This window comes from Staurois parvus, unplaced genomic scaffold (assembly GCF_062004578.1).
Source record: "Staurois parvus isolate SC_StPar_1 unplaced genomic scaffold, SC_StPar_1.0 ptg000512l, whole genome shotgun sequence".
NCBI lineage: Eukaryota > Metazoa > Chordata > Amphibia > Anura > Ranidae > Staurois > Staurois parvus.
The window spans coordinates 16,626-43,465 of NW_028318308.1; the positions used below are offsets into that span (position 1 = coordinate 16,626).

General features: G+C 45.8%; 1 protein-coding gene across 1 annotated transcript in view; it reads left to right on the plus strand.

Annotated features, from left to right (window-relative positions):
* LOC149451861 (uncharacterized) overlaps positions 1–26,840 on the plus strand; it is a 48,858-nt gene that overhangs the window by 16,162 nt on the left and 5,856 nt on the right. Inside the window, exons 4-7 of the mRNA XM_089690042.1 lie at positions 1,710–2,000; positions 9,982–10,329; positions 21,441–21,731; positions 25,442–25,785. Of these exons, the coding sequence (XP_089546168.1) occupies positions 1,724–2,000; positions 9,982–10,329; positions 21,441–21,731; positions 25,442–25,785 (1,260 nt within the window). The 5' untranslated portion in view covers positions 1,710–1,723. The remainder of the gene's footprint in view (positions 1–1,709; positions 2,001–9,981; positions 10,330–21,440; positions 21,732–25,441; positions 25,786–26,840) is intronic.

The following is a 26,840-nucleotide window of genomic DNA, read 5'->3' on the forward strand; positions in this document are numbered from 1 at the left end:
TAAATGCAAATCACTTCTGTGTGAATATGACAAAAAATAAGTACTTTTTTTTTTATAAGTGGTCACATAACCTCTGTCCTCCTCTGCATAAGGCGCTTAGAGAACTGGGAGTGGAGACTGCAGGGGGTGTGCCAGCAGGAGGCAGAGAAAGGGCAGAGCACTGATCTTCCCAGTAATTTAACTGTGCAGGGGGGCATATCATCACAGGTTTTGGCTAGTGGAGGACAGGCAGGCTGTGCTCCCAGGATACTGACCACGCTGGGGTGGATGTGCTACCATGCCTAGTGTGGTCAGTTTGAAATAGGAACGTAGGGGACTGGTGGAGTCACCAAGTATTTCACACAAAGGACAGGATACTCTTTAATCTAAGTACATGGTACAACAGACATCCATCAGGAATATGAAATGTCAGGAAAACATATACTTTAGTGGCCTTGAACATCACACTCACAGCCATCACAGCTCAGTCTTTTAAGGACATGTTTCCCTATTACTGGGTGGCATCCTGCCTTCCCAAGCTCTTTTTCCCATTGGGGAGAATACGGAGGAGACCATAAATAGTCGCCTTCCTGAAGAAAGCCGTAGATCAAGGATAATATACCCTTAGCAAACGAGTCATGAAGACATATTCTTTTGAAAGAGGTGAGTCTGTATGTTCCAATATGGGTTGCGCATGATTTGGATTTTGTAAATATCAAAACAGCTCCAAATGAAGCATGACTGGATGAAGAGTTTGAAGAGAAGCTGAGCATACCACAAAAAGGCCACCAATTTGTACTCCCAACCGAAGCTTTTTAAGCTTTTTTATTTAATTTTTTTAAAATATTATTGTTTGTTTTTTTTTGTTTTGTTTTTACATACCCATATAGGATGTAAAAGCAATCATTTCTCCTTCTCTCTGGCTGCATTCTTGCAGTCATTGAGAAATACTGAGTGAGCTGTGATTGGTCACAGCTTGTCACATGGTACAAGGCTGTTGTGAATGGCCCTGTACCATGTGACCTCTGTGATCATTCACACATATCACACATAGTAAGCAATGATGTCACACATGACATCTTCCTTACTACTTTGCATGTGTTCACTGATTGGCCAATTCGTGATCACATGATCGGGACCTCGTACAGAGGTCCCATCCGATGATCGGTGTTCCACTGTGTCCGGAGGGGAGCGCACACAGCTAGAAATGGCGGGTGCCATTTATAAACAGCAGGCGGACAGCAAGTGGTTACATTTTGTCTTCCTCTAAGTTATGTCATTCGCTCAAAAACAGGGCTACAAGGTCATTCCCAGATCTGGGATTCCCCCCTTTTCCCCCAATGCAGCTCAGTGTGCTGATGGTGCATAAAGCTAGCTGTTAGTGGAACTCACATATGGTCTGGGGTGCAATACAATATTTCCCTGACCACTGTACTTACCTTCAATGTATCATTGGGGGGCTTGCATACCATTACCATACAACTCAATGTATATGCACCTGCCTTTTGTCATGTATACTGTGCAATGCTATGTACGTACAAATCTTACGTTTTACATTGTCTATGAAAGTTTTCAATAAAAATATTGTAATGCAAAAACCTGCCAGAGATTCTAACCCTTTACGGCTTCATCCAAAACAAAAAAGAGTTTGGGCTTTAAATACGTTTTATTATATACTACAGTTGTCTGTGATACTGGAAACTGGTAATCTTTCTTGTATTTATGTCTAGTGGCTCCGCAGGTGATGGAGCCGGTGAGATTCTTCTTCAGTAAGTCAGGAGAGGCGCAGTGTTCCGTGACTCTGAAGAGATTCTACCCTCAGGAGATGAACATTACATGGAGCAGAGGAGAACCACAAGCCAAGTTCAGGGCTAATGGCCAACCAGTGAAGTCTGAGGATGGTGAAACATTTGATGCCACAAGTGTGTGCACATTGCCCCGACCTCTCTGCTTTCCCGTCTATGTGACCTGGGAGCATCAATCAGTGAGACAACCTCAGAGGATCGTATTGATGAAATCAGGTAATACATAAATACAGCAGATTAGATCACTTGTTACTAATTACATTCTAGTAATGAAAATGGCATTCACATGTAAGAAGTATTCTACTGTAGCCCTGTTTTGGGGGGGGTTATGTGAAATGGCGCACACCAAACAAGCTATGGCGCTAACCTGTATATGAGTAGGCAATCCTGAGCCTTCGCTATATGGAAGAGGGGGTTGTGATAATACAAATGGCAGTGCCTCCACCTAGAATAGGGATCCTGCAATTGAGGAGACTCCCCCCTTTCTAGGAATGTAACAGGTAGACAACTTAAAGTAACTATACATAGCAGTATTAATGCCCCCAGCTTATATCTCTAACATGGAAACATGTCACCCACCTGTATGAGATTAATGCAAAGTTTATATAAAGCAGCCACATAAAACAGGAGGCATAAGAATAACATTCAGGAATTACAATTTACCATAAATTGGGAGGTTGCAGTTATACCCGGGTATATGTGCATGTAGTATACAGAATACCTCCAACCATGGGTTATAGCGCAGTCCGGTTGCAGGGGCCCCTGGAGAGGTGAGAGTCCATAAGATGCACGCTTCCACTTTAGATGCTGCGATGGCGTCCAAGTAACATGTTCTATGCGGATGATTGCACGGCTTGTCTGAAGATCAGCGATGCATCACCTAAAAGGATAAAATGCCCTATCTGTCCTCACTCTTAGTCCCTATCCCTGAACTGGGCTGTCACTGCAACCGGGCCTCTATCTGTGTAAGTGGCCGTCGGATGCCTAACCTACCTCTAGCCTAATCTATCCAACGCTCCCTCTGCTAATCCCAGCTAAAGAGAGATCCAGACCAATAAGGGTGCTATGGCTTTAAGCAAAGAGGCTGCAAAGATACACTGCAATTAACAGAAAGTTCACCTGACAGTCTTATGCAGCTGAAAACACGGATATATATATATATAGACAACTATAAGGATTCTGCAGTGTAAATAGAATAATGATAATCAACCACAAATCTCTCTCTTATAGAGATATTAGGGTTCCAATACAGAAGTTGAAATATAACAGAGGCAGACCTAATCTGCTTCAGTAACAACTAGATAGATAGCAGCCTTGTTAATCTGGATCATTACTCACAGAATCCCCATACAGTTCTCCCCAGATACATAGCACATGGCAGGCTGGCACCCTCTGCCTGATACTTCCTGGAAAACCAACTATATAACATCCTGGGGTTTCTTGACCTCCTTGCAGGGGCAGGAAGCACACCTAGGGACTTGTCTGTAATGGGACCTCTATGGTAGTGGCTGTATATGAATGTAAACAAACCACAACTAGTGTATAAAATAACAGTTCCCTACAGTACTATACCTGCACATTTATACGGTACAATCCCCAATGAAACATCAACTGGAAAATGTTATGTTTGTATTAGAAATAGACTACATCTTCAGGTTAGAGAAATGGAATGCTGGACTGGACTATTGCACACATGCAGATCCAGAAAAATATACGAACAGAAGAATAAAACAAGTTCCTAGAAACAGCATACGAGATTGCTATGTAAAGTTTTATTTACCTAAATAATTTATATCATTATGACAGTTCACTCCGCAGAGTATGTACACCATCACATCAGTCCTTCTGCCAATGGCAAAGTGCTCAAAATCCTAGTGAGAAAACAAATATCTGGTCTGCCAATAAATGCTCACCAAAGTGACATACAAACCACAATAAAATTATTAAAATGTGATAAGTGTTTAAATAGTCGGTTTAAAACAATTTATTATGTGCAATAGATAGTGATCAGTCCAATCCAACAGTGTTTCAATGATCCGTGTACACTTGCTTGTGCTCTCAGTGACACTTATCCCTCAGTGGGTAACATGCCTCCTCACCTCCCAACATCGACCCCACAGGGCCACAGTATTCCCACACAAGCAGGGGCGGACTGACAACTCATGGGGCCCCCGGGCAAGTGTACACGGATCATTGAAACACTGTTGGATTGGACTGATCACTATCTATTGCACATAATATATTGTTTTAAAATGACTATTTAAACACTTATCACATTTTAATAATTTTATTGTGGTTTGTATGTCACTTCGTCTGGTGAGCATTTATTGGCAGACCAGATATTGGTTTTCTCACTAGGATTTTGAGCACTTTGTCACTTTAAAAAATTTGTTTAGGTGTGTCAGTGTCACGAGTTTGAATTGTATTAATTTTTGAGTTCAGCACGTGTCACTATTTCAGAATTTTAGGTTTATATTTCAGCACGTGTCACTTTATGGTTGGAGTTTTTTCATTCACAAATTTGATATTTATATTTTATTTATTTGCTTAGCGCTTCACCAATTTTTGTATTCATATTTGTTTTATCCTGGGGTTACGTGATAGCAGCTTACTTATCATAATAAGTGATCACATAGTTGAGCGCAGGAGGATATTGCCAATCTTCTGCCAATGGCCTTTATATTATAATGATCTTGCCAAAGCCATACACATTTGGGCCATTTTGGGCAGGAGACAATGAACCTTTCCATGTGCTTTGAATTGGATGGAAAACACGATCCCACCAAGGAAATCCACACAAGTATCAGAAAAAAACAAAACTAAAAACATTCACATACAGGTGAACCTCAAAAAATTAGAATATTGTGCAAAAGTTGATTTATTTCAGTGCAGCAACTTAAAAGGTGAAACTAATATATGAGACTCATTCCATGCAAAGCAAGATAGTTCCAGCCGTGATTTGTCATCATTGTGATGATTATGGCTTACAGCTCATGAAAACCCCAAATCCACAATCTCAGAAAATGAGAATCTTGTGAAAAGGTGGAATAATCTCGGCTCAAAGTGTCCCACTCTAATCAGCTCATTCAGCCATAACACCTGCAAAGGGTTCCTGAGCCTTTAAATGGTCTCTCAGTCTGGTTCAGTAGGAATCACAATCATGGGAAAGACTGCTGACCTGACACCATCACTGACACCCTCCATAAGGAGGGAAAGCCTCAAAAGGTAATTGCAGAAGAAGTTGGATGTTCCCAAAGTGCTGCATCAAAGCACATTAATAGAAAGTTATGTGGAAGGGAAAAGTGTGGAAGAAAAAGGTGCACAAGCAGCAGGGATGACCGCAGACTGGAGAGGATGGCCAGGAAAAGGTCATTCAAAAGTGTTGGGGACTTTCACAAGGAGTGGACTGAGGCTGGAGTCAGTGCATCAAGAGCCACCACACACAGACGGATCCTGGACATGGGCTTCAAATGTCGTATTCCTCTTGTCAAGCCGTTCCTGAACAACAAACAACGTCAGAAGCGTCTTACCTGGGCTAAAGAAAAACAGACCCGGTCTGCTGCTCAGTGGTCCAAAGTCCTCTTTTCTGATGAGAGCAACTTTTGCATCTCATTTGGAAACCAAGGGCCCCGAGTATGGAGGAAGAATGGAGAGGCCCAAGGACCCCGAGTATGGAGGAAGAATGGAGAGGCCCAAGGACCCCGAGTATGGAGGAAGAATGGAGAGGCCCAAGGACCCCGAGTATGGAGGAAGAATGGAGAGGCACAAGGACCCCGAGTATGGGGGAAGAATGGAGAGGCCCAAGGACCCCGAGTATGGAGGAAGAATGGAGAGGCCCAAGGACCCCGAGTATGGAGGAAGAATGGAGAGGCCCAAGGACCCCGAGTATGGAGGAAGAATGGAGAGGCCCAAGGACCCCGAGTATGGAGGAAGAATGGAGAGGCACAAGGACCCCGAGTATGGGGGAAGAATGGAGAGGCCCAAGGACCCCGAGTATGGAGGAAGAATGGAGAGGCACAAGGACCCCGAGTATGGAGGAAGAATGGAGAGGCACAAGGACCCCGAGTATGGAGGAAGAATGGAGAGGCACAAGGACCCCGAGTATGGAGGAAGAATGGAGAGGCACAAGGACCCCGAGTATGGAGGAAGAATGGAGAGGCCCAAGGACCCCGAGTATGGAGGAAGAATGGAGAGGCCCAAGGACCCCGAGTATGGAGGAAGAATGGAGAGGCACACACTGCAAGATGATTGAAGTCCAGTGTGAAGTTTCCACAGTCTGTGGTGATTTGGGGAGCCATGTCATCTGCTGGTGTTGGTCCACTGTGCTTCATTAAGTCCAGGGTCCCCGCAGCCATCTACCAGGAGATTTTGGAGCACTTCATGCTTCCTTCCGCAGACCAGCTTTATGGGGACGCTGACTTCATTTTCCAGCAGGACTTGGCTCCGCCCACACTGCCAAAAGCACCAAAACCTGGTTCAATGACCGTGGGATTACTGTGCTTGATTGGTCAGCAAACTTGCCTGACCTGAACCCCATAGAGAATCTATAGGGCATTGCCAAGAGAAAGATGAGAGACATGAGACCGAACAATGCAGAAGAGCTGAAGGCCGCTATTGAAGCATCCTGGTCTTCCATAACACCTCAGCAGTGCCACAGGCTGATAGCTTCCATGCCACGCCGCATTGAGGCAGTAATTGCTGCAAAAGGGGCCCCAACCAAGTACTGAGTACATATGCAGCTTCTACTTGTCAGAGGTGCAATATTGTTCTATGAACAATCCGTGTTTTATTGATTGCATGGAATATTCTCATTTTCTGAGATTGTGGATTTGGGGTTTTCATGAGCTGTAAGCCATAATCATCACAATGATGACAAATCACGGCTGGAACTATCTTGCTTTGCATGGAATGAGTCTCATATATTAGTGTCACCTTTTAAGTTGCTGCACTGAAATAAATGAACTTTTGCACCATATTCTCATTTTTCGAGTTTCACCTGTAGTGTCCTGTTGGCGACCGAGTTCAGGATTTGGGCTTTTACTGGTCCAGTAGAGCACTGAAGCTACTTCCAGGGGACCCGGATAAGATACTTTCTCTTCTCTGAATTAGGACACAAGCTGTATACTGGAAAGATCTATCTGCCTATAAAAGCAGAACTTCCCTCTCTCAATCAACATGGACTCTCTTAGTCCTTCTGCTGCTAGTATTGGTAAAAACTGTTTTAACCCCTTCCAGTCCGGACACCTCCCCCCTTCCAGTCCGGACACTTTCCCCCCCTTCCAGTCCGGACACTTTCCCCCCCTTCCAGTCCGGACACTTTCCCCCCCTTCCAGTCCGGACACTTTCACCCCCTTCCAGTCCGGACACTTTCCCCCCCTTCCAGTCCGGACACTTTCCCCCCCTTCCAGTCCCGACCATTTCACCCCCTTCCAGTCCGGACACTTTCCCTCCCTTCCAGTCCCGACCATTTCACCCCCTTCCAGTCCGGACACTTTCCCACCTTCCAGTCCGGACACTTTCATCCCCTTCCAGTCCGGACACTTTCCCCCCCTTCCAGTCCGGACACTTTCATCCCCTTCCAGTCCGGACACTTTCCCCCCCTTCCAGTCCGGACACTTTCCCCCCCTTCCAGTCCGGACACTTTCACCCCCTTCCAGTCCAGACACTTTCACCCCCTTCCAGTCCGGACACTTTTCCCCCCTTCCAGTCCGGACACTTTTCCCCCCTTCCAGTCCGGACACTTTCCCCCCCTTTCAGTCCGGACACTTTCCCCCCCTTCCAGTCCACACACTTTCCCCCCCTTCCAGTCCACACACTTTCCCCCCCTTCCAGTCCACACACTTTCCCCCCCTTCCAGTCCGGACACTTTCCCCCCCCCTTCCAGTCCGGACACTTTCCCCCCCCCTCCCAGTCCGGACACTTTCCCCCCCCCTCCCAGTCCGGACACTTTCCCCCCCTTCCAGTCCGGACACTTTCCCCCCCTTCCAGTCCGGACACTTTCCCCCCCTTCCAGTCCAGACACTTTCCCCCCCTTCCAGTCCAGACACTTTCCCCCCCTTCCAGTCCACACACTTTCCCCCCCTTCCAGTCCACACACTTTCCCCCCCTTCCAGTCCACACACTTTCCCCCCCCCCTTCCAGTCCGGACACTTTCCCCCCCCTCCCAGTCCGGACACTTTCCCCCCCCCTCCCAGTCCGGACACTTTCCCCCCCCCTCCCAGTCCGGACACTTTCCCCCCCTTCCAGTCCGGACACTTTCCCCCCCTTCCAGTCCAGACACTTTCCCCCCCTTCCAGTCCGGACACCTCCCCCCCTTCCAGTCCGGACACCTCCCCCCCTTCCTGAGCAGGGCAATTTTCAGCTTTCAGCGCTATCACACTTTGAATGACAATTGCGCGGTCATGCAACACTGTACCCATATGAATTTTTTACCATTTTTTTGAGACAGATAAAACTTTATTTTGGTGGTATTTATTCACCGCTGGGATTTATTTTTTTTGCAATGTAAATGAAAATGTCCAAACATTTTGAAAAGTGTTTTTTTTTTAAATAAAATTTTGCAAATATTTCATCATAAATCATAAAATTGATTCCGTTATTTTTAGTAAAAAAAAAATCCAAATTAGTTTATAACCAAAAAGTATAATTTTTTGGTTTTTTTTACATTTTTATTTTTTATATTTTTTATTTTTATTTTTTTTATATACTGTCACCCTAGCAGTACAGTGTCACCATGGTGACACTGTACTACTTGTGGGGGGTGATGAAGATTTTTTTTTTTTTTTTTACACTTATAGGATGTAAAAGCAATCATTTCTCTTTCTGTCTGCATTCTTGCAGTCATTGAGAAGTACTGTGTGAGCTGTGATTGGTCACAGCTTGTCAAATGGTACAAGGCTGTTGTGAATAGCCCTGTACCATGTGATCTCTGTGATCATTCACAAATTTCACACGCAGTAAGCAATGATGTCACAAGTGAACTACTTTGGCCAATCAGTGATCACATGATCGGGACCTTGTACAGAGGTCCCGTCCGACCATCAGTGTTCCATTGTGTCTGGAGGACACAGCAGGCACCAGATCGTGGTGCTGCGCGCTTCCAGGGAGCGTGCACAAGCAGGGAGCGGGGAGGCCGTTTATAAACACCCACCCGACCTGCACTGCCACCGTCTGGCCGTTTATATAGAATGGCTGGTCTGGAAGTGGTTAAAAATTGTTTTAAACTTTTTTTTTACATTTTTTCAGTTCCTGGTTTTCAGGCCTAAGCAAATGATGTCATACATCCCAGGAGTCTTCAGGAGGGAAAAAGGAAGGATGAGCTTCTCAGCTTACACACCCTCCTGTATGCATGCCTGAGCTAGGGCCAGGTGGATTCCAGGAAATGCTACATGAATCATCTGCCCTGACTTACGATGGTCACAACCAGGAAAGCTAGGAGATGTTTTTCACGGTGATTTCTCAGCAAAATAAAGCATTGAGACATGTATGGATGGACACGTTTGCTTTCAATATAACAAATAAATCCCATTTGTGGTTTGTGGTGCTCAGACACCAAGTAGATTTACTTTCACAGAATACTGAAAAAGATCTTAAAAATACAAAGCTCATCACGTGTCCAAAAACAGCATTAGCACAGCTTGTCACTGTGTCAGGGGGCAGCATGGTCACATTATGTCATTATGTAGGATCATGGAAGATGTCACTTGTCTCCATGCCAAAGAAGAATGTTACAAGTTACAACAATGTTACAAGTCATCTGCTAGTATGTCAGAACATAGAAGATCAGGATATGTCACCCCTTGTAAACATATCATACCATCCATCAGTGGTCATCAGCTGATACATATCAGTGGTTCCTGCCTCTGTCTATTGTGTGTAATGGACTGAAATATTCAAACCCCATAACATTAAAGATTACATGAGCTCAACATATTTATTAGTGTATAGAGGACAGGAGAGGAGAAACTAAAGAGGTCACCTTCCCTTCTTTAAAACCTATTGCAGCATTTCTTCTGCCCTCGTTTAATGAGAGACGCGTATCATTGACCTTCCTGGTGAGAGATCGGTACGGCTTTAGTACATAAAATCATGATGGCATTATAGCAATGATACATTGTTGGAATGGAACATGATTACATGTCCTTGTGTCTGTAGAATATTTGGTTTATTTGGACTAATAATCATAATTACCTTCCAGATCTTCCTTGGCGCCCACAGATTGAAGAACCAAACTCTTCTGACCTAAAACTCAACACTGAGTCCAGAATACAAGTGAGGATCTCTGGATATTTCCCGGATGATCTGACTGTAGAATGGTATAAGAAGAAGAAGGAGACAGACAAATTTGTGGCTGTTGATAACAATAAATACAAGACTGTAATCAGTGGACACCAGAGGTGGTCAGATAACACATACAGCTGTACAGCCAGTCTGATGTTCACCCCAACACTGCCGGAAGACCAGAGGTCAGAGTTCATCTGCAGAGTGCAACATTCATGTCTACAGCAACCCATAGAGAGGAGAATAGGACCCCTACAAATCCTGGGTGAGTTCTCTGACAACCCACAACTATTGGGATGTTATATTATGGAATTACATATCTGATCTTATCTCCAAATATCACCCAAACTGTCCTCTCCGCTCCTCGCAAGACCTCCTACTCTCTAGCTCCCTTATCGCCTCCTCCCGAGCTTGTCTCCAAGTTTCTCCAGGGCATCACCCATCCTCTGGAACTCCCTACCCCAATCTATCAGACTATCACCTACTCTACTTGCCTTTAGGCGATCACTGAAAACCGATCTCTTCAGGGAAGCCTATCCCGCCCTTGGCTAATAATGGAATCCTCTACTCTTCCTACCAGTCCATCCCCCACAGTGACTACCTACTGTACCACTAGCCCCTCCCTCCTAGATTGTAAGCTCCAAGGATCAGGGCCTTCAAACCCCTCTTGTATTGAACTGTATTGTCTCCCAGTATATTGTAAAGTGCTGAGCAAACCGTTGGCGCCATATAAATCCTGTATAATAATAATAATAATGGAACAGCATAATTTCACAGATCTCAGGAAGTATTTCCAGGGACAACACAAGTGATTCTTAGTCTGTAGCTGTAACATTTGTTTTACATAAAACTGTCTACCTGAATCCTGGGAAGTCCAGAACCTTTACAATGTATGTTTGGTTACACACAGGGGCGGACTGACAACTCATGGGGCCCCCGGGCAATAGGAAATCATGGGGCCCCTGTGTCCTCACCCACATGCAAAAAAAGCCTATGAAAGGTACCAGGGGCATCTCATTGGGGCCCCCTACTGACCCCGGGCCCTCGGGCAGTGCCCGAGTGCTTAAATGGTCATTCCCCCTCTGGTTACACATAACTTTGAATGGTCTTTTCAGATTTTCAGACACATTGGGAAAGCACCATCTTCACAAGGATCTCATGTCCTCATTCACATTGCAGTTTACCTTTGTTAGATGCTCTATTCTGGATCCTCCAGCACTGTAAAATCCTACTAATTGTCTCTGTTTATTGGGGGGGCAGCTGTTTGCCAAAATGAACACTATCTGTACCTCACAGGCAGATTGTAATTATCAATTGTAACTACATTTGAACACTGTGGGGGGGATTTACTAAAAGTGGAGCACTCAGCATATGGTGCAGCTGTGCATGGCAGCCAATCAGCTTCTAGCTTCAGCTTGTCCAATTGCCATATGCCTGTTGGTACTTCTACCCCCTTTCCCCCAGGCCAATTTCCAGCTTTCAGCGCTATCACGCTTTGAATGACAATTGTGCGGTCATGCAACACTGTACCCGTATTAAATGTTTATACATTTTTTCACACAAATAGAGCTTTCTTTTGGTGGAATTTAACCAAATCCCGACTGCCCTACAGCAGATATACTGTTACAGGGTGGCAGGGGTGTGCAAAGTCATGTATAGATATGTGATTTTGCATTTCCGGGTAGGGGGTGAGCCACACACGCCCTGTCCACGCCACGGCTGTCAATCACCGGGTCCCGGCGGTGATTACTTGCTGGCGCCCGGTGATTGCCAAGCATCTCCAACAGGGAGGAGGACTGTTTTGTTTACTAACAGTCCTCTTCCCTGTTGGCTTGGGCACAGCACAGCCATCCAGAGCAGTGTGCTTACAGTGAAGCACCAACACGCTGCCCCCTAGTAAAACACACCCAGCACACAGTTAACCCTTTGATCACCCCAGATGTTTGATCACCCCACCTTCCTGCCCAGTGCCATTAGTACAGTGTTGGTGCTTTTTTATTAGCACTGATCACTGTATTAGTGTCACTGGGATGTTAGTGTCAGAATGTCCTCCGCAGTCCCGCTATAAGTCGCTGATCACCGCCATTACTAGTTAAAAGAAAAAAAAAATCCAGTATATATGCCGCCATTTGTAGACGTTATAACTTTTGCATAAACCAATTAATTTACACGTATCGGGATTTTTTTTAGCAAAGACACGGAGCAGAATGCATTTTGGCCAAAATTTATGACAATTTGATTTTTAAAATTCTTTTACTGGATATGTTTTAAAACAATAAGTAAAAAAAATTGTTTGTTTTCAAAATTGTCGGTTTTTTTTGTCAGATCTTGTTCTGTCACAAACTTTCTTCCCTCATTCAGTTATACTGGGACGGTACCTTACTGCTCTGCACTGATTCTCTACACGCTCGGTCCTGATACAATTACTGCAATTATTTGCATGCTGTCATAGTCCATACGTCCTGCCCCAATTATCAATCTCATTACTAAATACACACATCACATTTTTGGCCAAAATCAAAATTTGGCGAAAAAGTTGAACAATGGCATTTTATGTTTAATTGGGAAAGAGCAAGATGATTTTTAACCATTTCCATACCGGGCACTCCCCCCCCTTCCATACCGGGCACTCTCCCCCCTTCCTGCTCCGGCCATTTTTCAGGTGGTATTTAATCACCGCTAGGGTTTTTATTTTTTGCTAAATTATCAAAAAAAGACCAAAAAGTTTGAAAAAAAAAAACACGTTTTTCTTTGTTTCTGTTATAAACGTTTGCAAATAAATAATTGTTCTTCATAAATTTAGGCCGAGATGTATTCTGCTCCATGTCTTTGGTGAAAATAACCCAAATTAGGATGTATTTTTTAGTTTGTAGGAAAGTTATAGAGTTCACAAACTATGGTATAGATCTGAATATTGATCAATCCTGAAGTACTGACAGCCAATCTAATTTCTTGAGGTCCAAGAATGTCAGAATAGTACAGATATCCCCCCAAATGTCAGGACAGTACAGATATCCCCCAAATGTCAGGACAGGACAGATATCCCCCAAATGTCAGGACAGGACAGATATCCCCCAAATATCAGGACAGGACAGATATCCCCCAAATGTCAGGACGGTACAGATATCCCCCCAAACGTCAGGACGGTACAGATACCCCTTAAATGTCAGGACAGGACAGATATCCCCCAAATGTCAGGACGGGACAGGTATCCCCCAAATGTCAGGACGGGACAGATATCCCCCAAATGTCAGGACGGTACAGATATCCCCCAAATGTCAGGACGATACAGATATCCCCCAAATGTCAGGACGATACAGACATCCCCCAAATGTCAGGACAGGACAGACATCCCCCAAATGTCAGGACAGGACAGACATCCCCCAAATGTCAGGACAGGACAGACATCCCCCAAATGTCAGGACAGGACAGACATCCCCCAAATGTCAGGACAGGACAGACATCCCCCAAATGTCAGGACAGGACAGACATCCCCCAAATGTCAGGACAGGACAGACATCCCCCAAATGTCAGGACAGGACAGACATCCCCCAAATGTCAGGACAGGACAGACATCCCCCAAATGTCAGGACAGGACAGACATCCCCCAAATGTCAGGACAGGACAGACATCCCCCAAATGTCAGGACAGGACAGACATCCCCCAAATGTCAGGACAGGACAGACATCCCCCCAAATGTCAGGACAGGACAGATATCCCCCAAATGTCAGGACAGTACAGATATCCCCCAAATGTCAGGACAGGACAGGTATCCCCCAAATGTCAGGACACAACAGATATCCCCCAAATGACCCCTTTTTGCAGAGTAGACAGTCCGACGTACTTCATAAGAGGAATGGCGAGTTTTTTGAAGTTGTATTTTTTTTGTCATAATTTTTCAGAAAATGAAAAAATGCAAAAAATTTTTTTCACAATTTTTTTTTTTTTACATCCTGTCACCAGTGCAGTACAGAGTCATCATATAACTGGCATGGCGGTGATCAGGGACACTGACTGGTGACAGTATGAAAATTTTTTTTTTTTTTTTATTATTTTTAATTTTTTATTACATTTCTTTTTTTTAAGATTTTTTTTTCATATTTCACTATGTCCAAAGTAGTACAATGTTACTATGGTAACATTGTACTACTTTGGGGAAGTGATCAGTATTTTTTTTTTTTTACACAATTTGCTACAAGAATTACTTTGCTATAAACGAGCATTTACCTGAATGACATCGATTCATTCAGGTTTTTTTTTTTTTTTTGTGCTTAGCTGTGATTTGGCCACAGATAATCACATGACATGTGCATGTGATCGCTGTGACCATTCACAGCTAGGCACTAGTATACAATGGATGGCATGAATGAAGCCATCCATTGTATACAACTGTTATGTTACTTGCTGTGATTGGTCACAGCAGGTCACATGGTACCGGCAACGGGGCCGATACTCAGATCTGTCATCGGCCGTGTCCGAGGTACACGGCCGGTGACCGATCGCGCCACTGCGCGGCTCTGCTAGCGCGAAAAGTGCACATGTGCGGGAGGACGCCATTGGGCGTCCAACCCAGAAATCCAATACATTTTGCTGGCCGCCTTTTGGCTATTGGCCGGGCGTGTATTGGTTAAATAACTGCCAGGCCACGGACATTACATGTTATCCACATGATCCATCTCACCAAAATATGGAGGCCAGAAACTGTACAGCTATCCCTAGACATTTCTAAGACTTGCTTTTTGCAGTATCTAACAATCCTGACAGAATGGGGTTTTGGCCGCCATATACAGATGTGGGTTACGACCCTCTACAGGGCGTCTGTGCCATATGCAGGATTCAGATCCCCCTCTTCCCTATTCCTATTGGTAGGAGACAGAGGTGCCCTTATCCTCTCTATATAATTTACTTTGCAATCGAGCCCCGGTACTTACCCTCAAGGCCAAAGTGATCGTTCGGGGTATAGAGGTCGCTGTAGATCAAACCAAGGCATGTCTTTTTGCTGACCATGTTTTCTCATCTCTCACTAACCCCTTGATATCACTTGCGCATCTTCTCAAAATGGTTGATGAATTGCCGCCATCCCGGGGTTACGTATTAATCGCTCCAACTTAAAGTAGATGTGGACCCTTACCTTGTGGAACAGCCCTTCAGCTTAAAATATAAATGCAAATCACTTCTGTGTGAATATGACAAAATATAAGTACTTTTTTTTTTTATAAGTGGTCACATAACCTCTGTCCTCGTCTGCATAAGGCGCTTAGAGAACTGGGAGTGGAGACTGCAGGGGGTGTGCCAGCAGGAGGCAGAGAAAGGGCAGAGCACTGATCTTCCCAGTAATTTAACTGTACAGGGGGGCATATCATCACAGGTTTTGGCTAGTGGAGGACAGGCAGGCTGTGCTCCCAGGATACTGACCACGCTGGGGTGGATGTGCTACCATGCCTAGTGTGGTCAGTTTGAAATAGGAACGTAGGGGACTGGTGGAATCACCAAGTATTTCACACAAAGGACAGGATACTTTTTAATCTAAGTACATGGTACAACAGACATCCATCAGGAATATGAAATGTCAGGAAAACATACTTTAGTGGCCTTGAACATCACACTCACAGCCATCGCAGCCCAGTCTTTTAAGGACATGTTTCCCTATTACTGGGTGGCATCCTGCCTTCCCAAGCTCTTTTTCCCATTGGGGAAAATAATGAGGAGACCATAGATAGTCGCCTTCCTGAAGAAAGCCGTAGATCAAGGATACTATACCCTTAGCAAACGAGTCATGAAGGCATTTGCTTTTGAAAGAGGTGAGTCTGTATGTTCCAAAATGGGTTGCGCATGATTTGGATTTTGTAAATATCAAAACAGCTCCAAATGAAGCATGACCGGATGAAGAGTTTGAAGAGAAGCTGAGCATACCACAAAAAGGCCACCAATTTGTACTCCCAACCGAAGCTTGCTTTGTCCCACCAAAATGTACAGGAATGTATATCAAACCCTCATACAAAACGTCATATGCAGCCAATTACACGTCATTTCTGAGGCAAACGACATCCACCCTTGAATCTTGGATGAAGCATTGCATAACCCTGCTAGGAAGGATAGACTCCCTATAATGACATTGTTTCCTTAAACGCTTTCACATTTTAGGGTCTTCCCTATCCACATACCCTCTCAAATACTACGTTCAATTCAGTGGGCATTCCTGCAGTTCATTTAACAGGACTCTAGATTGAGAGTGGAATATGATCATTTGGAGGTTCTCAACCTAAAGAGGGACTGGCAATTCCGCATGTCAACTACTACCAGGCATCACAAATCACCCATCTAACTTCCTGTCATGCATCCTTCAGCGCACCATTGTGGGCCAGCATTGAGGCAGAACAGGTTTCACCTCTGGTCATGGAAACGGTCTTATGGACCGCCTTTGGTTTATGGAAACAAATACCAACCCGATGTTCAAACACTCAATAAAAATATGGAAAATATTAAGGGAGACAGTATTGCCCCAAATGCTCCATGTGACTCCTACTAACAACCCCATCTTCCCCCAGGAGATTATGAAGAACCATGCAAATTGTATTTGGTGGGACAAAGCAAGCTTCGGTTGGGAGTACAAATTAGTGGCCTTTTTGTGATATGCTCAGCTTCTCTTCAAACTCTTCATCCGGTCATGCTTCATTTGGAGCTGTTTTGATATTTACAAAATCCAATTCATGCGCAACCCATTTTGGAACATACAGACTCACCTCTTTCAAAAGCATTTGCCTTCATGACTCGTTTGCTAAGGGTATAGTATCCTTGATCTACGGCTTTCTTCAGGAAGGCGACTATCTATGGTCTCCTCCGTATTCTCCCCAATGGGAAAAAGAGCTTGGGGGCTCCCTCAAGTCGCAGCAGTGGGCTGAATTTGGGACATGACTGCACACAGTTCACTGCACTCCTCATTCAATGAAGCCAAATATAAATGACTGCTTAGACACATTAATATATAGAATCAAATGTTTTTGGACCACAGGCTATCACTTAGTATATACTGTTCTAACGACCTGTATCCCCAAGCACCACTACAGCGCTCTTCCTAATCCCTTGGCTCTGCGTCCCCGACCCTTTAAGGGGTTTGTGGTTCTGGGAGGTGGGGCGGGGTCAACGATTATATGACCATTGTGATTGGCTGTCACAGTGGTCACATGATCGGAAGGCTTCTGATCGCATGTGGCAATTGGGAACAATTGTGTCAAGGCCCGCCGCTGAGAGGCCACAGATTTGCGTACCGTTGGTGCCAACAGGTTAATCTTAAATCACTGGCCTGCGATCTCAGCCAATTTAGGCTCTTACCTTGCATGGGTAGAACAAAAAACTTCCTGTACCTAGTTAATAAAGAGTTGGTGGCAATTATCCAACAAATTAAAAAAAAAAAAATGGGCATCTTTCAATATTTCTTGAGACAATCTAACCCTAACCTGTACTGAAGGTCAATGCAAAGTTCTGCTCGACAATGTCTGTGACGATTCCAACTACCCTCTGTTATCTCCATCCTTCCTTACTCCCTCCCCCGTACAACTTGCCCTGGTCTCTTTCTGCTCACTTTCTTCACTCTGCTTTCCTGTATTTCTTAACCACTTCCAGTCCGGACACTCCCCCCCCCCCCCCTTCCAGTCCGGACACTTTCCCCCCCTTCCAGTCCGGACACTTTCCCCCCCTTCCAGTCTGGACACTTTCCCCCCCTTCCAGTCTGGACACTTTCCCCCCCTTCCAGTCTGGACACTTTCCCCCCCTTCCAGTCTGGACACTTTTCCCCCCTTCCAGTCCAGACACTTTCCCCCCTTCCAGTCCAGACACTTTCCCCCCCCCCCTTTCAGTCTAGACACTTTCCCCCCCTTCCAGTCTGGACACTTTCCCCCCCTTCCAGTCTGGACACTTTCCCCCCCTTCCAGTCTGGACACTTTCCCCCCCTTCCAGTCTGGACACTTTCCCCCCCTTCCAGTCTGGACACTTTCCCCCCCTTCCAGTCTGGACACTTTCCCCCCCTTCCAGTCTGGATACTTTCCCCCCCTTCCAGTCTAGACACTTTCCCCCCCTTCCAGTCTAGACACTTTCCCCCCCTTCCAGTCTGGACACTTTCCCCCCCTTCCAGTCTAGACACTTTCCCCCCCTTCCAGTCTGGATACTTTCCCCCCCTTCCAGTCTGGATACTTTCCCCCCCTTCCAGTCTGGATACTTTCCCCCCCTTCCAGTCTGGATACTTTCCCCCCCTTCCAGTCTGGATACTTTCCCCCCCTTCCAGTCTAGACACTTTCCCCCCTTCCAGTCTAGACACTTTCCCCCCCTTCCAGTCTGGACACTTTCCCCCCCTTCCAGTCTGGACACTTTCCCCCCCTTCCAGTCTGGACACTTTCCCCCCCTTCCAGTCTGGACACTTTCCCCCCCTTCCAGTCTGGACACTTTCCCCCCCTTCCAGTCTGGACACTTTCCCCCCCTTCCAGTCTGGACACTTTCCCCCCCTTCCAGTCTGGACACTTTCCCCCCCTTCCAGTCTGGACACTTTCCCCCCCTTCCAGTCTGGATACTTTCCCCCCCTTCCAGTCTAGACACTTTCCCCCCCTTCCAGTCTAGACACTTTCCCCCCCTTCCAGTCCAGACACTTCCCCCCCTTCCAGTCCGGACACTTTCCCCCCTTCCAGTCCGGGCAATTTTCAGCTTTCAGCGCTATCACACTTTGACTGACAATTGCGCGGTCATCCAACAGTAACCATATTAATTTTTCACCATTTTTTTGAGACAGATAAAGCTTTATTTTGGTGGTATTTATTCACCGCTGGGATTTTAATTTTTTTTGCTATGTAAATGAAAGTCCAAAAATTTTGAAAGTGTTTTTCTTATAAAATTTTGCAAAGAAATAATCTTTCTTCATAAATCTTGGCCAAAATTTATTCCGTTATCTTTTTAGTAAAAAATAAATGATAAGCCAAATTAGTTTATAACCAGAAATTATAATTTTTAAACATTTTTATATTATTTGGTTTTTTTTTATACATACTGTCACCCTAGCATTTTTTTTTTTTTTTTTAAAGTGATTGCTTTTACACCCATATAGGATGTAAAATCAATCATTTCTCCTTCTCTCTGTCTGCATTCTTGCAGTCATTGAGAACTACTGAGTGAGCTGTGATTGGTCACAGCTTGTCACATGGTACAAGGCTGTTGTGAATAGCCCTGTACCATGTGACCTCTGTGATCATTCACACATTTCACACATAGTAAGCAATGATGTCACAAATGACATCTTCCTTACTACTCTGCATGTGATCACTGATTGGCCAATCCGTGATCACATGATCGGGACCTCGTACAGAGGTCCCGTCTGACGATCGGTGTTTCACTGTGTCCGGAGGGGAGCGCGCCCAGCTAGAAATGGCGGGTGCCGTTCATAAACAGCAGGCGGACGGCAAGTGGTTTAGTTTTGTCTTCCTCTAAGTTACACGTCATTCGCTCAAAAACAGGGCTACAAGGTCATTCCCAGATCTGGGATTCCCCCCTTTTCCCCCCACGCAGCTCAGTGTGCTGATGGTGCATAAAGCTAGCTGTTAGTGGAACTCACATATGGTCTGGGGTGCAATACAATATTTCCCTGACCACTGTACTTACCTTCAATGTATCATTGGGGGGCTTGCATACCATTACCATACAACTCAAAGTACCGTATTTTTCGCCGTATAAGACTCACCTGACCATAAGACGCACCTAGGTTTTAGAGGCAGAAAACAGGAAAAAAAAATTCTGAACTAATGGACTGCAGACAGTACAGGAGATGACCAGAGACTGCGGACAGCACAGGGATGACCAGAGACTGCGGACAGCACAGGGATGACCAGAGACTGCGGACAGCACAGGGATGACCAGAGACTGCGGACAGCACAGGGATGACCAGAGACTGCGGACAGCACAGGGATGACCAGAGACTGCGGACAGCACAGGGATGACCAGAGACTGCGGACAGCACAGGGATGACCAGAGACTGCGGACAGCACAGGGATGACCAGAGACTGCGGACAGCACAGGGATGACCAGAGACTGCGGACAGCACAGGGATGACCAGAGACTGCGGACAGCACAGGGATGACCAGAGACTGCGGACAGCACAGGGATGACCAGAGACTGCGGACAGCACATGGATGACCAGAGACTGCGGACAGCAGAGGGATGACCAGAGACTGCGGACAGCACAGGGATGACCAGAGACTGCGGACACAGCACAGGGATGACCAGAGACTGCGGACAGCGTACAGGAGATGACCAGAGACTGCGGACACAGTACAGGAGATGACCAGAGACTGCAGACACAGTACAGGAGATGACCAGAGACTGCGGACACAGTACAGGAGATGACCAGAGACTGCAGACACAGTACAGGAGATGACCAGAGACTGCGGACAGCACAGGGATGACCAGAGACTGCAGACAGTACAGGGATGACCAGAGACTGCGGACATAGTACAGGAGATGACCAGAGACTGCGGACATAGTACAGGAGATGACCAGAGACTGCGGACAGCACAGGGATGACCAGAGACTGCGGACAGTACAGGGATGACCAGAGACTGCGGACAGTACAGATGACTGCTGACCTTTGGGGAGGGGGGGGGGAGCGGGTACCTGAATTTGACAGGTACCCGCTCTTACTTCCGCAGAGTTTTTGTTTGATCTTACCTGTTCCTCGATCCAGCCGCGCGCTGTCTTCCCGGCTTCTGTAATGGCGCTCGGCATGACAGCCGGGTGCCCGGTGCGCATGAGCGAGAAGCACTTGCGCTTTGTGATTGGTCCGGCGGCTTCTGGGATCTGTCATGTGTCCCAGGTACCGCCTTACCATTCACAAAAAGCACCGCTTCTTGCGCATGCGCACTTGGCACCCGGCTGTCATGCCCAGTGCCCACACTACAGAAGCTGGAAGACAGCGCGCCGCTGGATAGAGGAACAGGTAAGGTCCCGCTGCAGAGCTGAGCGGCCGGCCCGGTATTCTGACACGGCCGCGGTGGAAATACCGGACCGGCTGCTCCATATTCGCCTTATAAGACGCACTGACCTTTCCCCCCCAGTTTTGGGGAAGAAAAAGTGCGTCTTATACGTCGAAAAATACGGTATATGCACCTGCCTTTTGTCATGTATACTGTGCAATGCTATGTACGTACAAATCTTTTAAGTTTTACATTGTCTATGAAAGTTTTCAATAAAAATATTGCAATGCAAAAACCTGCCAGAGATTCTAACCCTTTACAGCTTCATCCAAAACAAAAAAGAGTTTGGGCTTTAACTACGTTTTATTATATACTACAGTTGTCTGTGATACTGGAAACTGGTAATCTTTCTTGTATTTATGTCTAGTGGCTCCGCAGGAGATGGAGCCGGTGAGATTCTCCCTCAGTAGGTCAGGAGAGGCGCAGTGTTCCCTGACTCTGAAGAGTTTCTACCCTCCGGAGATGAACATTACATGGAGCACAGGAGAATCACAAACCAAGCTCAGGACTATTGGCCAAACAGTGAAGTCTGAGGATGGTGAAACATTTGATGCCACAAGTGTGTGCACATTGCCCCGACCTCTCTGCTTTCCCGTCTATGTGACCTGGGAGCATCAATCAGTGAGACAACCTCCGAGGATCGTATTGATGAAATCAGGTAATACATGAATACAGCAGATTAGATCACTTGTTACTAATTACATTCTAGTAATGAAAATGGCATTCACATGTAAGACGTATTCTACTGTTCCTGCACATGACTAGAGCACCAGAGATAGGTCATCCAAATTCCCCCCTTACTATACTTAAATAAAAACCATGACACCAATTTTGGAGTAAATGGCCAACATGGCCTTTTATTAACAAACATTTTTTTAACACCAACCATTCCTTATAACAGAAACATAAAGAGTTGTCGTTGGTCTTCGAAGGCACCCCACCAAAATGATATGAAATGCACCTGCGGACAACCATATTACACAAAGGCCTCCAGCCGCAACCAACCAGCTCGGAGACAACCATACCGTCCGCAGTGCAGCACCACCACCTTCCAGTTAAACCTTGGTTAACTGGAATGTCCCCGGGCCCCCCATACCACCGATGGGTCCCACACCATTATCTGTACCTCCAAGATAAGAACCGCCTCCAAGACCAACAACCGCCCAAGACCGAAACAACCCCCTGACCCCCGAGAGGAACACAAAAACTCCCTATAACAGGGGAGGGCGGGAGGGAATCTCACTCACCAACGTCCAGGTCCGAAATGATGCCTCCCCCCCCTGGGACACCCCACCCTAAGGTGCGGCAGAGCCCACCCACGCTCTCTCTCCACCAACCAGCACACCCATCTATCCTTTTCCACACCCCCCTGGCACATCATTAACCCTTTCTTACTCTCCTTCCCACTCTAGGCCTAGTCATGCCTGCCCTGCGCTAATTTTCCTTTCCTTTTTTCGCTACGGGCATTACTTTTATACGGTGCAATCCCCACTGAAACATGAACTGGAAAATGTTATGTTTGTATTAGAAATAGACTACATCTTCAGGTTAGAGAAATGGAATGCTGGACTGTAATGCTGGACTGGAATGCTGGACTGGAATGCTGGACTGGAATGCTGGACTGGACTATTACACACATGCAGATCCGGAGAAATATACGAACAGAAGAATAAAACCAGTTCCTAGAATTTGTGTTGTTTCAGTAAACCGCATACTAGATTGCTATTTAAAGTTTTATTTACCTAATTAATTTATATCATTATGACAGTTCACTCCGCAGAGTATGTACACCATCACATCAGTCCTTCTGCCAATGGCGTTTATATTATAATGATCTTGCCATACACATTTGGGCCAAATTGGGCAGGAGACAATGAACCTTTCCATGTGCTTTGAATTGGATGGAAAACACGATCCAGGATTCGAGCTTTTACTGGTCCAGTAGAGCACTGAAGCTACTTCCAGGGGACCCGGATAAGATACTCTCTTCTCTTAATTAGGACACAAGCTGTATACCGGAAAGATCCCACTATCTGCCTATAAAAGCAGAACTTTGCTCTCTCAATCAACACGGACTCTTAGTCCTTATGCTGCTAGTATTGGTAAATCTGTTTTAAAAAATTGTTTTAACCCCTCGCCTACCGGGCACTTCTACCCCCTTCCTTACCAGGCCAATTTTCAGCTTTCAGCGCTGCCGCACTTTGATTGACAATTGCGCGGTCATGCAACATTGTACCCATATGAAATTTTGATCATTTTTTTCTCACAAATAGAGCTTTCTTTTGGTGGTATTTAATAGCCACTGGGCACTTTACTTTTTGCGCTATAAATAAAAAAAGTGCAAAAAATTTGAAAAAAAAAAAAGTTTCTTTGTTTCTTTTATAAAATTTTTCAAACAGGTATTTTTTCTCCTTCACTGATTTGCATTGATGAGGCGGCACTGATGGGCACTGATAGGCGGCACTGATGGGCACTGATAGGCAGCACTAAAGAGCACTGATAGGCAGTACTAATGAGGTGGCACAGATAGGCGGCACTGATAGACAGCACTAATTAGGGGTCACGGATAGGCGGCACTGATATGCAGCACTGATAGGCTGCACTGACAGGTGACACTGATGATGGGTACTGATAGACGGCACTGACTGGCATCACTTCTGGGCACTGACTGGCACAACCCCTGGGCACTGGCTGGTGGCACTGACTGGCAGCACTAATGGGCTGCACTGGTGGGTGGCACTGGTGGGCAGCACTGGTGGGTGGGCACAGGTGGGTGGCACTGGTGGGCACAGGTGGGTGGCACTGGTGGGCACAGGTGGGTGGGCACAGGTGGGTGGCACTGCTGGGCACATGTAGGTGGCACTTCTGGGCACAGGCAGGTGGCACTGCAGAGTGGCACAGGTGGGGGCACTGCTGGGCACAGGTGGGGGCACTGCTGGGAACGGGTGGGCGGAGCTAGTGGGCGCACTGCTGGGCGGAACTTGCGGGTGTCACTGCTGGGCACCGATCATCAGGGCACTGATCATCAGTGCCCTGATGATCGGTGCCGATCCCCGCTCTGACAACTGCCGGTTCTCGGCAGTACTTTCCTCACGATCTGACAGTGTGAGGAAAGTGCAGCCGAGAACCGGCACTTGCATTTCCCTGTGATCAGCGTGTCATTGGACACCGCTGATCACGTGGTAAAAGGCCGGTGGGATCGGCCTTTCACCACATCACGTGATCAGCTGTGTCCGTAGGACACAGCGATCACGGAGATCGCCGGGTGCGCGCCCCCTGGGGCGCGCAGGAGAGCACGTTCTGGGAGGACGTCATATGACGTCCACTCAGAACTGGCCGGCCGCGGTGAAGCCGTCATTCGGCTATGCGCGGTCGGCAAGAGGTTAAACTTTTTTTTTTTTACATTTTTTCAGTTCCTGGTTTTCAGGCCTAAGCAAATGATGTCATACATCCCAGGAGTCTTCAGGAGGGAAAAAGGAAGGATGAGCTTCTCAGCTTACACACCCTCTTGCATGCATGCCTGAGCTAGGGCCAGGTGGATTCCAGGAAATGCTACATGAATCATCTGCCCTGACTTACGATGGTCACAACCAGGAAAGCTAGGAGATGTTTTTCACGGTGATTTCTCAGCAAAGTAAAGCATTGAGACATGTATGGATGGACACGTTTGCTTTCAATATAAAAAATAAATCCCATTTGTGGTTTGTGGTGCTCAGACACCAAGTAGATTTACTTTCACAGAATACTGAAAAAGATCCTAAAAATACAAAGCTCATCACGTGTCCAAAAACAACAGTAGCACAGCTTGTCACTGTGTCAGGGGGCAGCATGGTCACATTATGTCTGTGTAGGATCATGGAAGATGTCACTTGTCTCCATGCCAAAGAAGAATGCTACAAGTTACAACAATGTTACAACAAGTCATCTGCTAGAATGTCAGAACATAGAAGATCAGGATATGTCACCCCTTGTAAACATATCATACCATCCATCAGTGGTCATCAGCTGATACATATCAGTGGTTCCTGCCTCTGTCTATTGTGTGTAATGGACTGAAATATTCAAACCTCGTAACATTAAAGATTACATGAGCTCAACATATTTATTAGTGTATAGAGGACAGGAGAGGAGAAACTAAAGAGGTCACCTTCCCTTCTTTAAAACCGATTGCAGCATTTCTTCTGCCCTCATTTAATGAGAGAGACGCGTATCATTGACGTTCCTGGTGAGAGATCGGTACGGCTTTAGAACATCAAATCATGATGGCATTATAGCAATGATACATTGTTGGAATGGAACATGATTACATGTCCTTGTGTCTGGAGAATACTTGGTTTATTTGGACTAATAATCATAATTACCTTCCAGATCTTCCTTGGCGCCCACAGATTGAAGAACTAAATTCTTCTGACCTAAAATTCAACACTGAGTCCAGAATACAAGTGAGGATCTCTGGATATTTCCCAGATGAACTGACTGTGGGATGGTATAAAAAGAAGGGGGCAGACAATTTTGCGGCTGTTGATAACAATAAATACAAGACTGTAATCAGTGGACACCAGAGGCAGTCAGATAACACATACAGCTGTACAGCCAGCCTGGTGTTCACCCCAACACTGGCAGAAGACCAGAGGTCAGAGTTCATCTGCAGAGTGCAACATCCCAGTGTACAGCAACCCATAGAGAGGCGAATAGGACCCCTACAAATATGGGTAAGTTCTCTACACTGACAACCCACAACTATTAGAATGTTCTATTTGTTGGGAATGCAACAGCATGTACTATAATATACTATATAGTATTTGTGTGTTAATATCACTTGACCAGTAGATGGCACTGTACACTAAGGTTATCAGCTGTGCATATGTGTAAAACTTGTTGGTTCTCTCTCTTCCTGTTCTCTATTCCTCTCCTCTCCTAAGATGTCTGCTGAAATGTGTTCTGTATGTTTGCAATTTAAGCCACACAAGTAAAGTCATAGTTCTGCCTCATCACAAGCTACCAGTGTCTTCTCTAACACATAACCAACAGGTTATGGGCCCAGCTCCAGACACTGGAAAAAGGAAAACTACAAGCAAGTAAGTGCTGCATTTCCAATCCTGCCAGGTCCTGTGTGAGGAAACAAGAGCTGTATCCAATTCACTGAAAGATGGCCAGTGCTTCAGATATGAAGTTTACAATAGCAAAGCTCAACAATACCAACTACCAGCTATGGAAGTTTAAGCTTGAAATGCTGTTATCCAAAGATGACTTGTGGCCGGTACTAGATACACACAGACCCAATGACAACCCGGAAGAATGGGACAGACCCAATGACAACCCGGAAGAATGGGACAGACCCAATGACAACCCGGAAGAATGGGACAGACCCAATGACAACCCGGAAGAATGGGACAGACCCAATGACAACCCGGAAGAATGGGACAGGAGAAACAGGAAAGCAAAAGCAGTCACAAGCCTGTTAGTGGAGGATCATCAGCTCATTCATATAAGGAAAGAACACACAGCTAAAGGTATGTGGACTGCATTACAAACACTGCACGAACATGCAAACCTAAACAGTAAACTATATCTGCTGCACAAACTGTATAAGATGAGGCTAGAAAAAGGGCCGGAAATGGGTGAACATGTAAATGCTATGCTAGAAATTGTGGACCAGCTGGGTGCAATAGGTGAAGAAATAAAAGACAACCATGTTGTGGCACTACTTCTATGCAGCCTTCCAGAATCATACAGTGCCCTTATAAATGCTCTAGAAACTAGACCG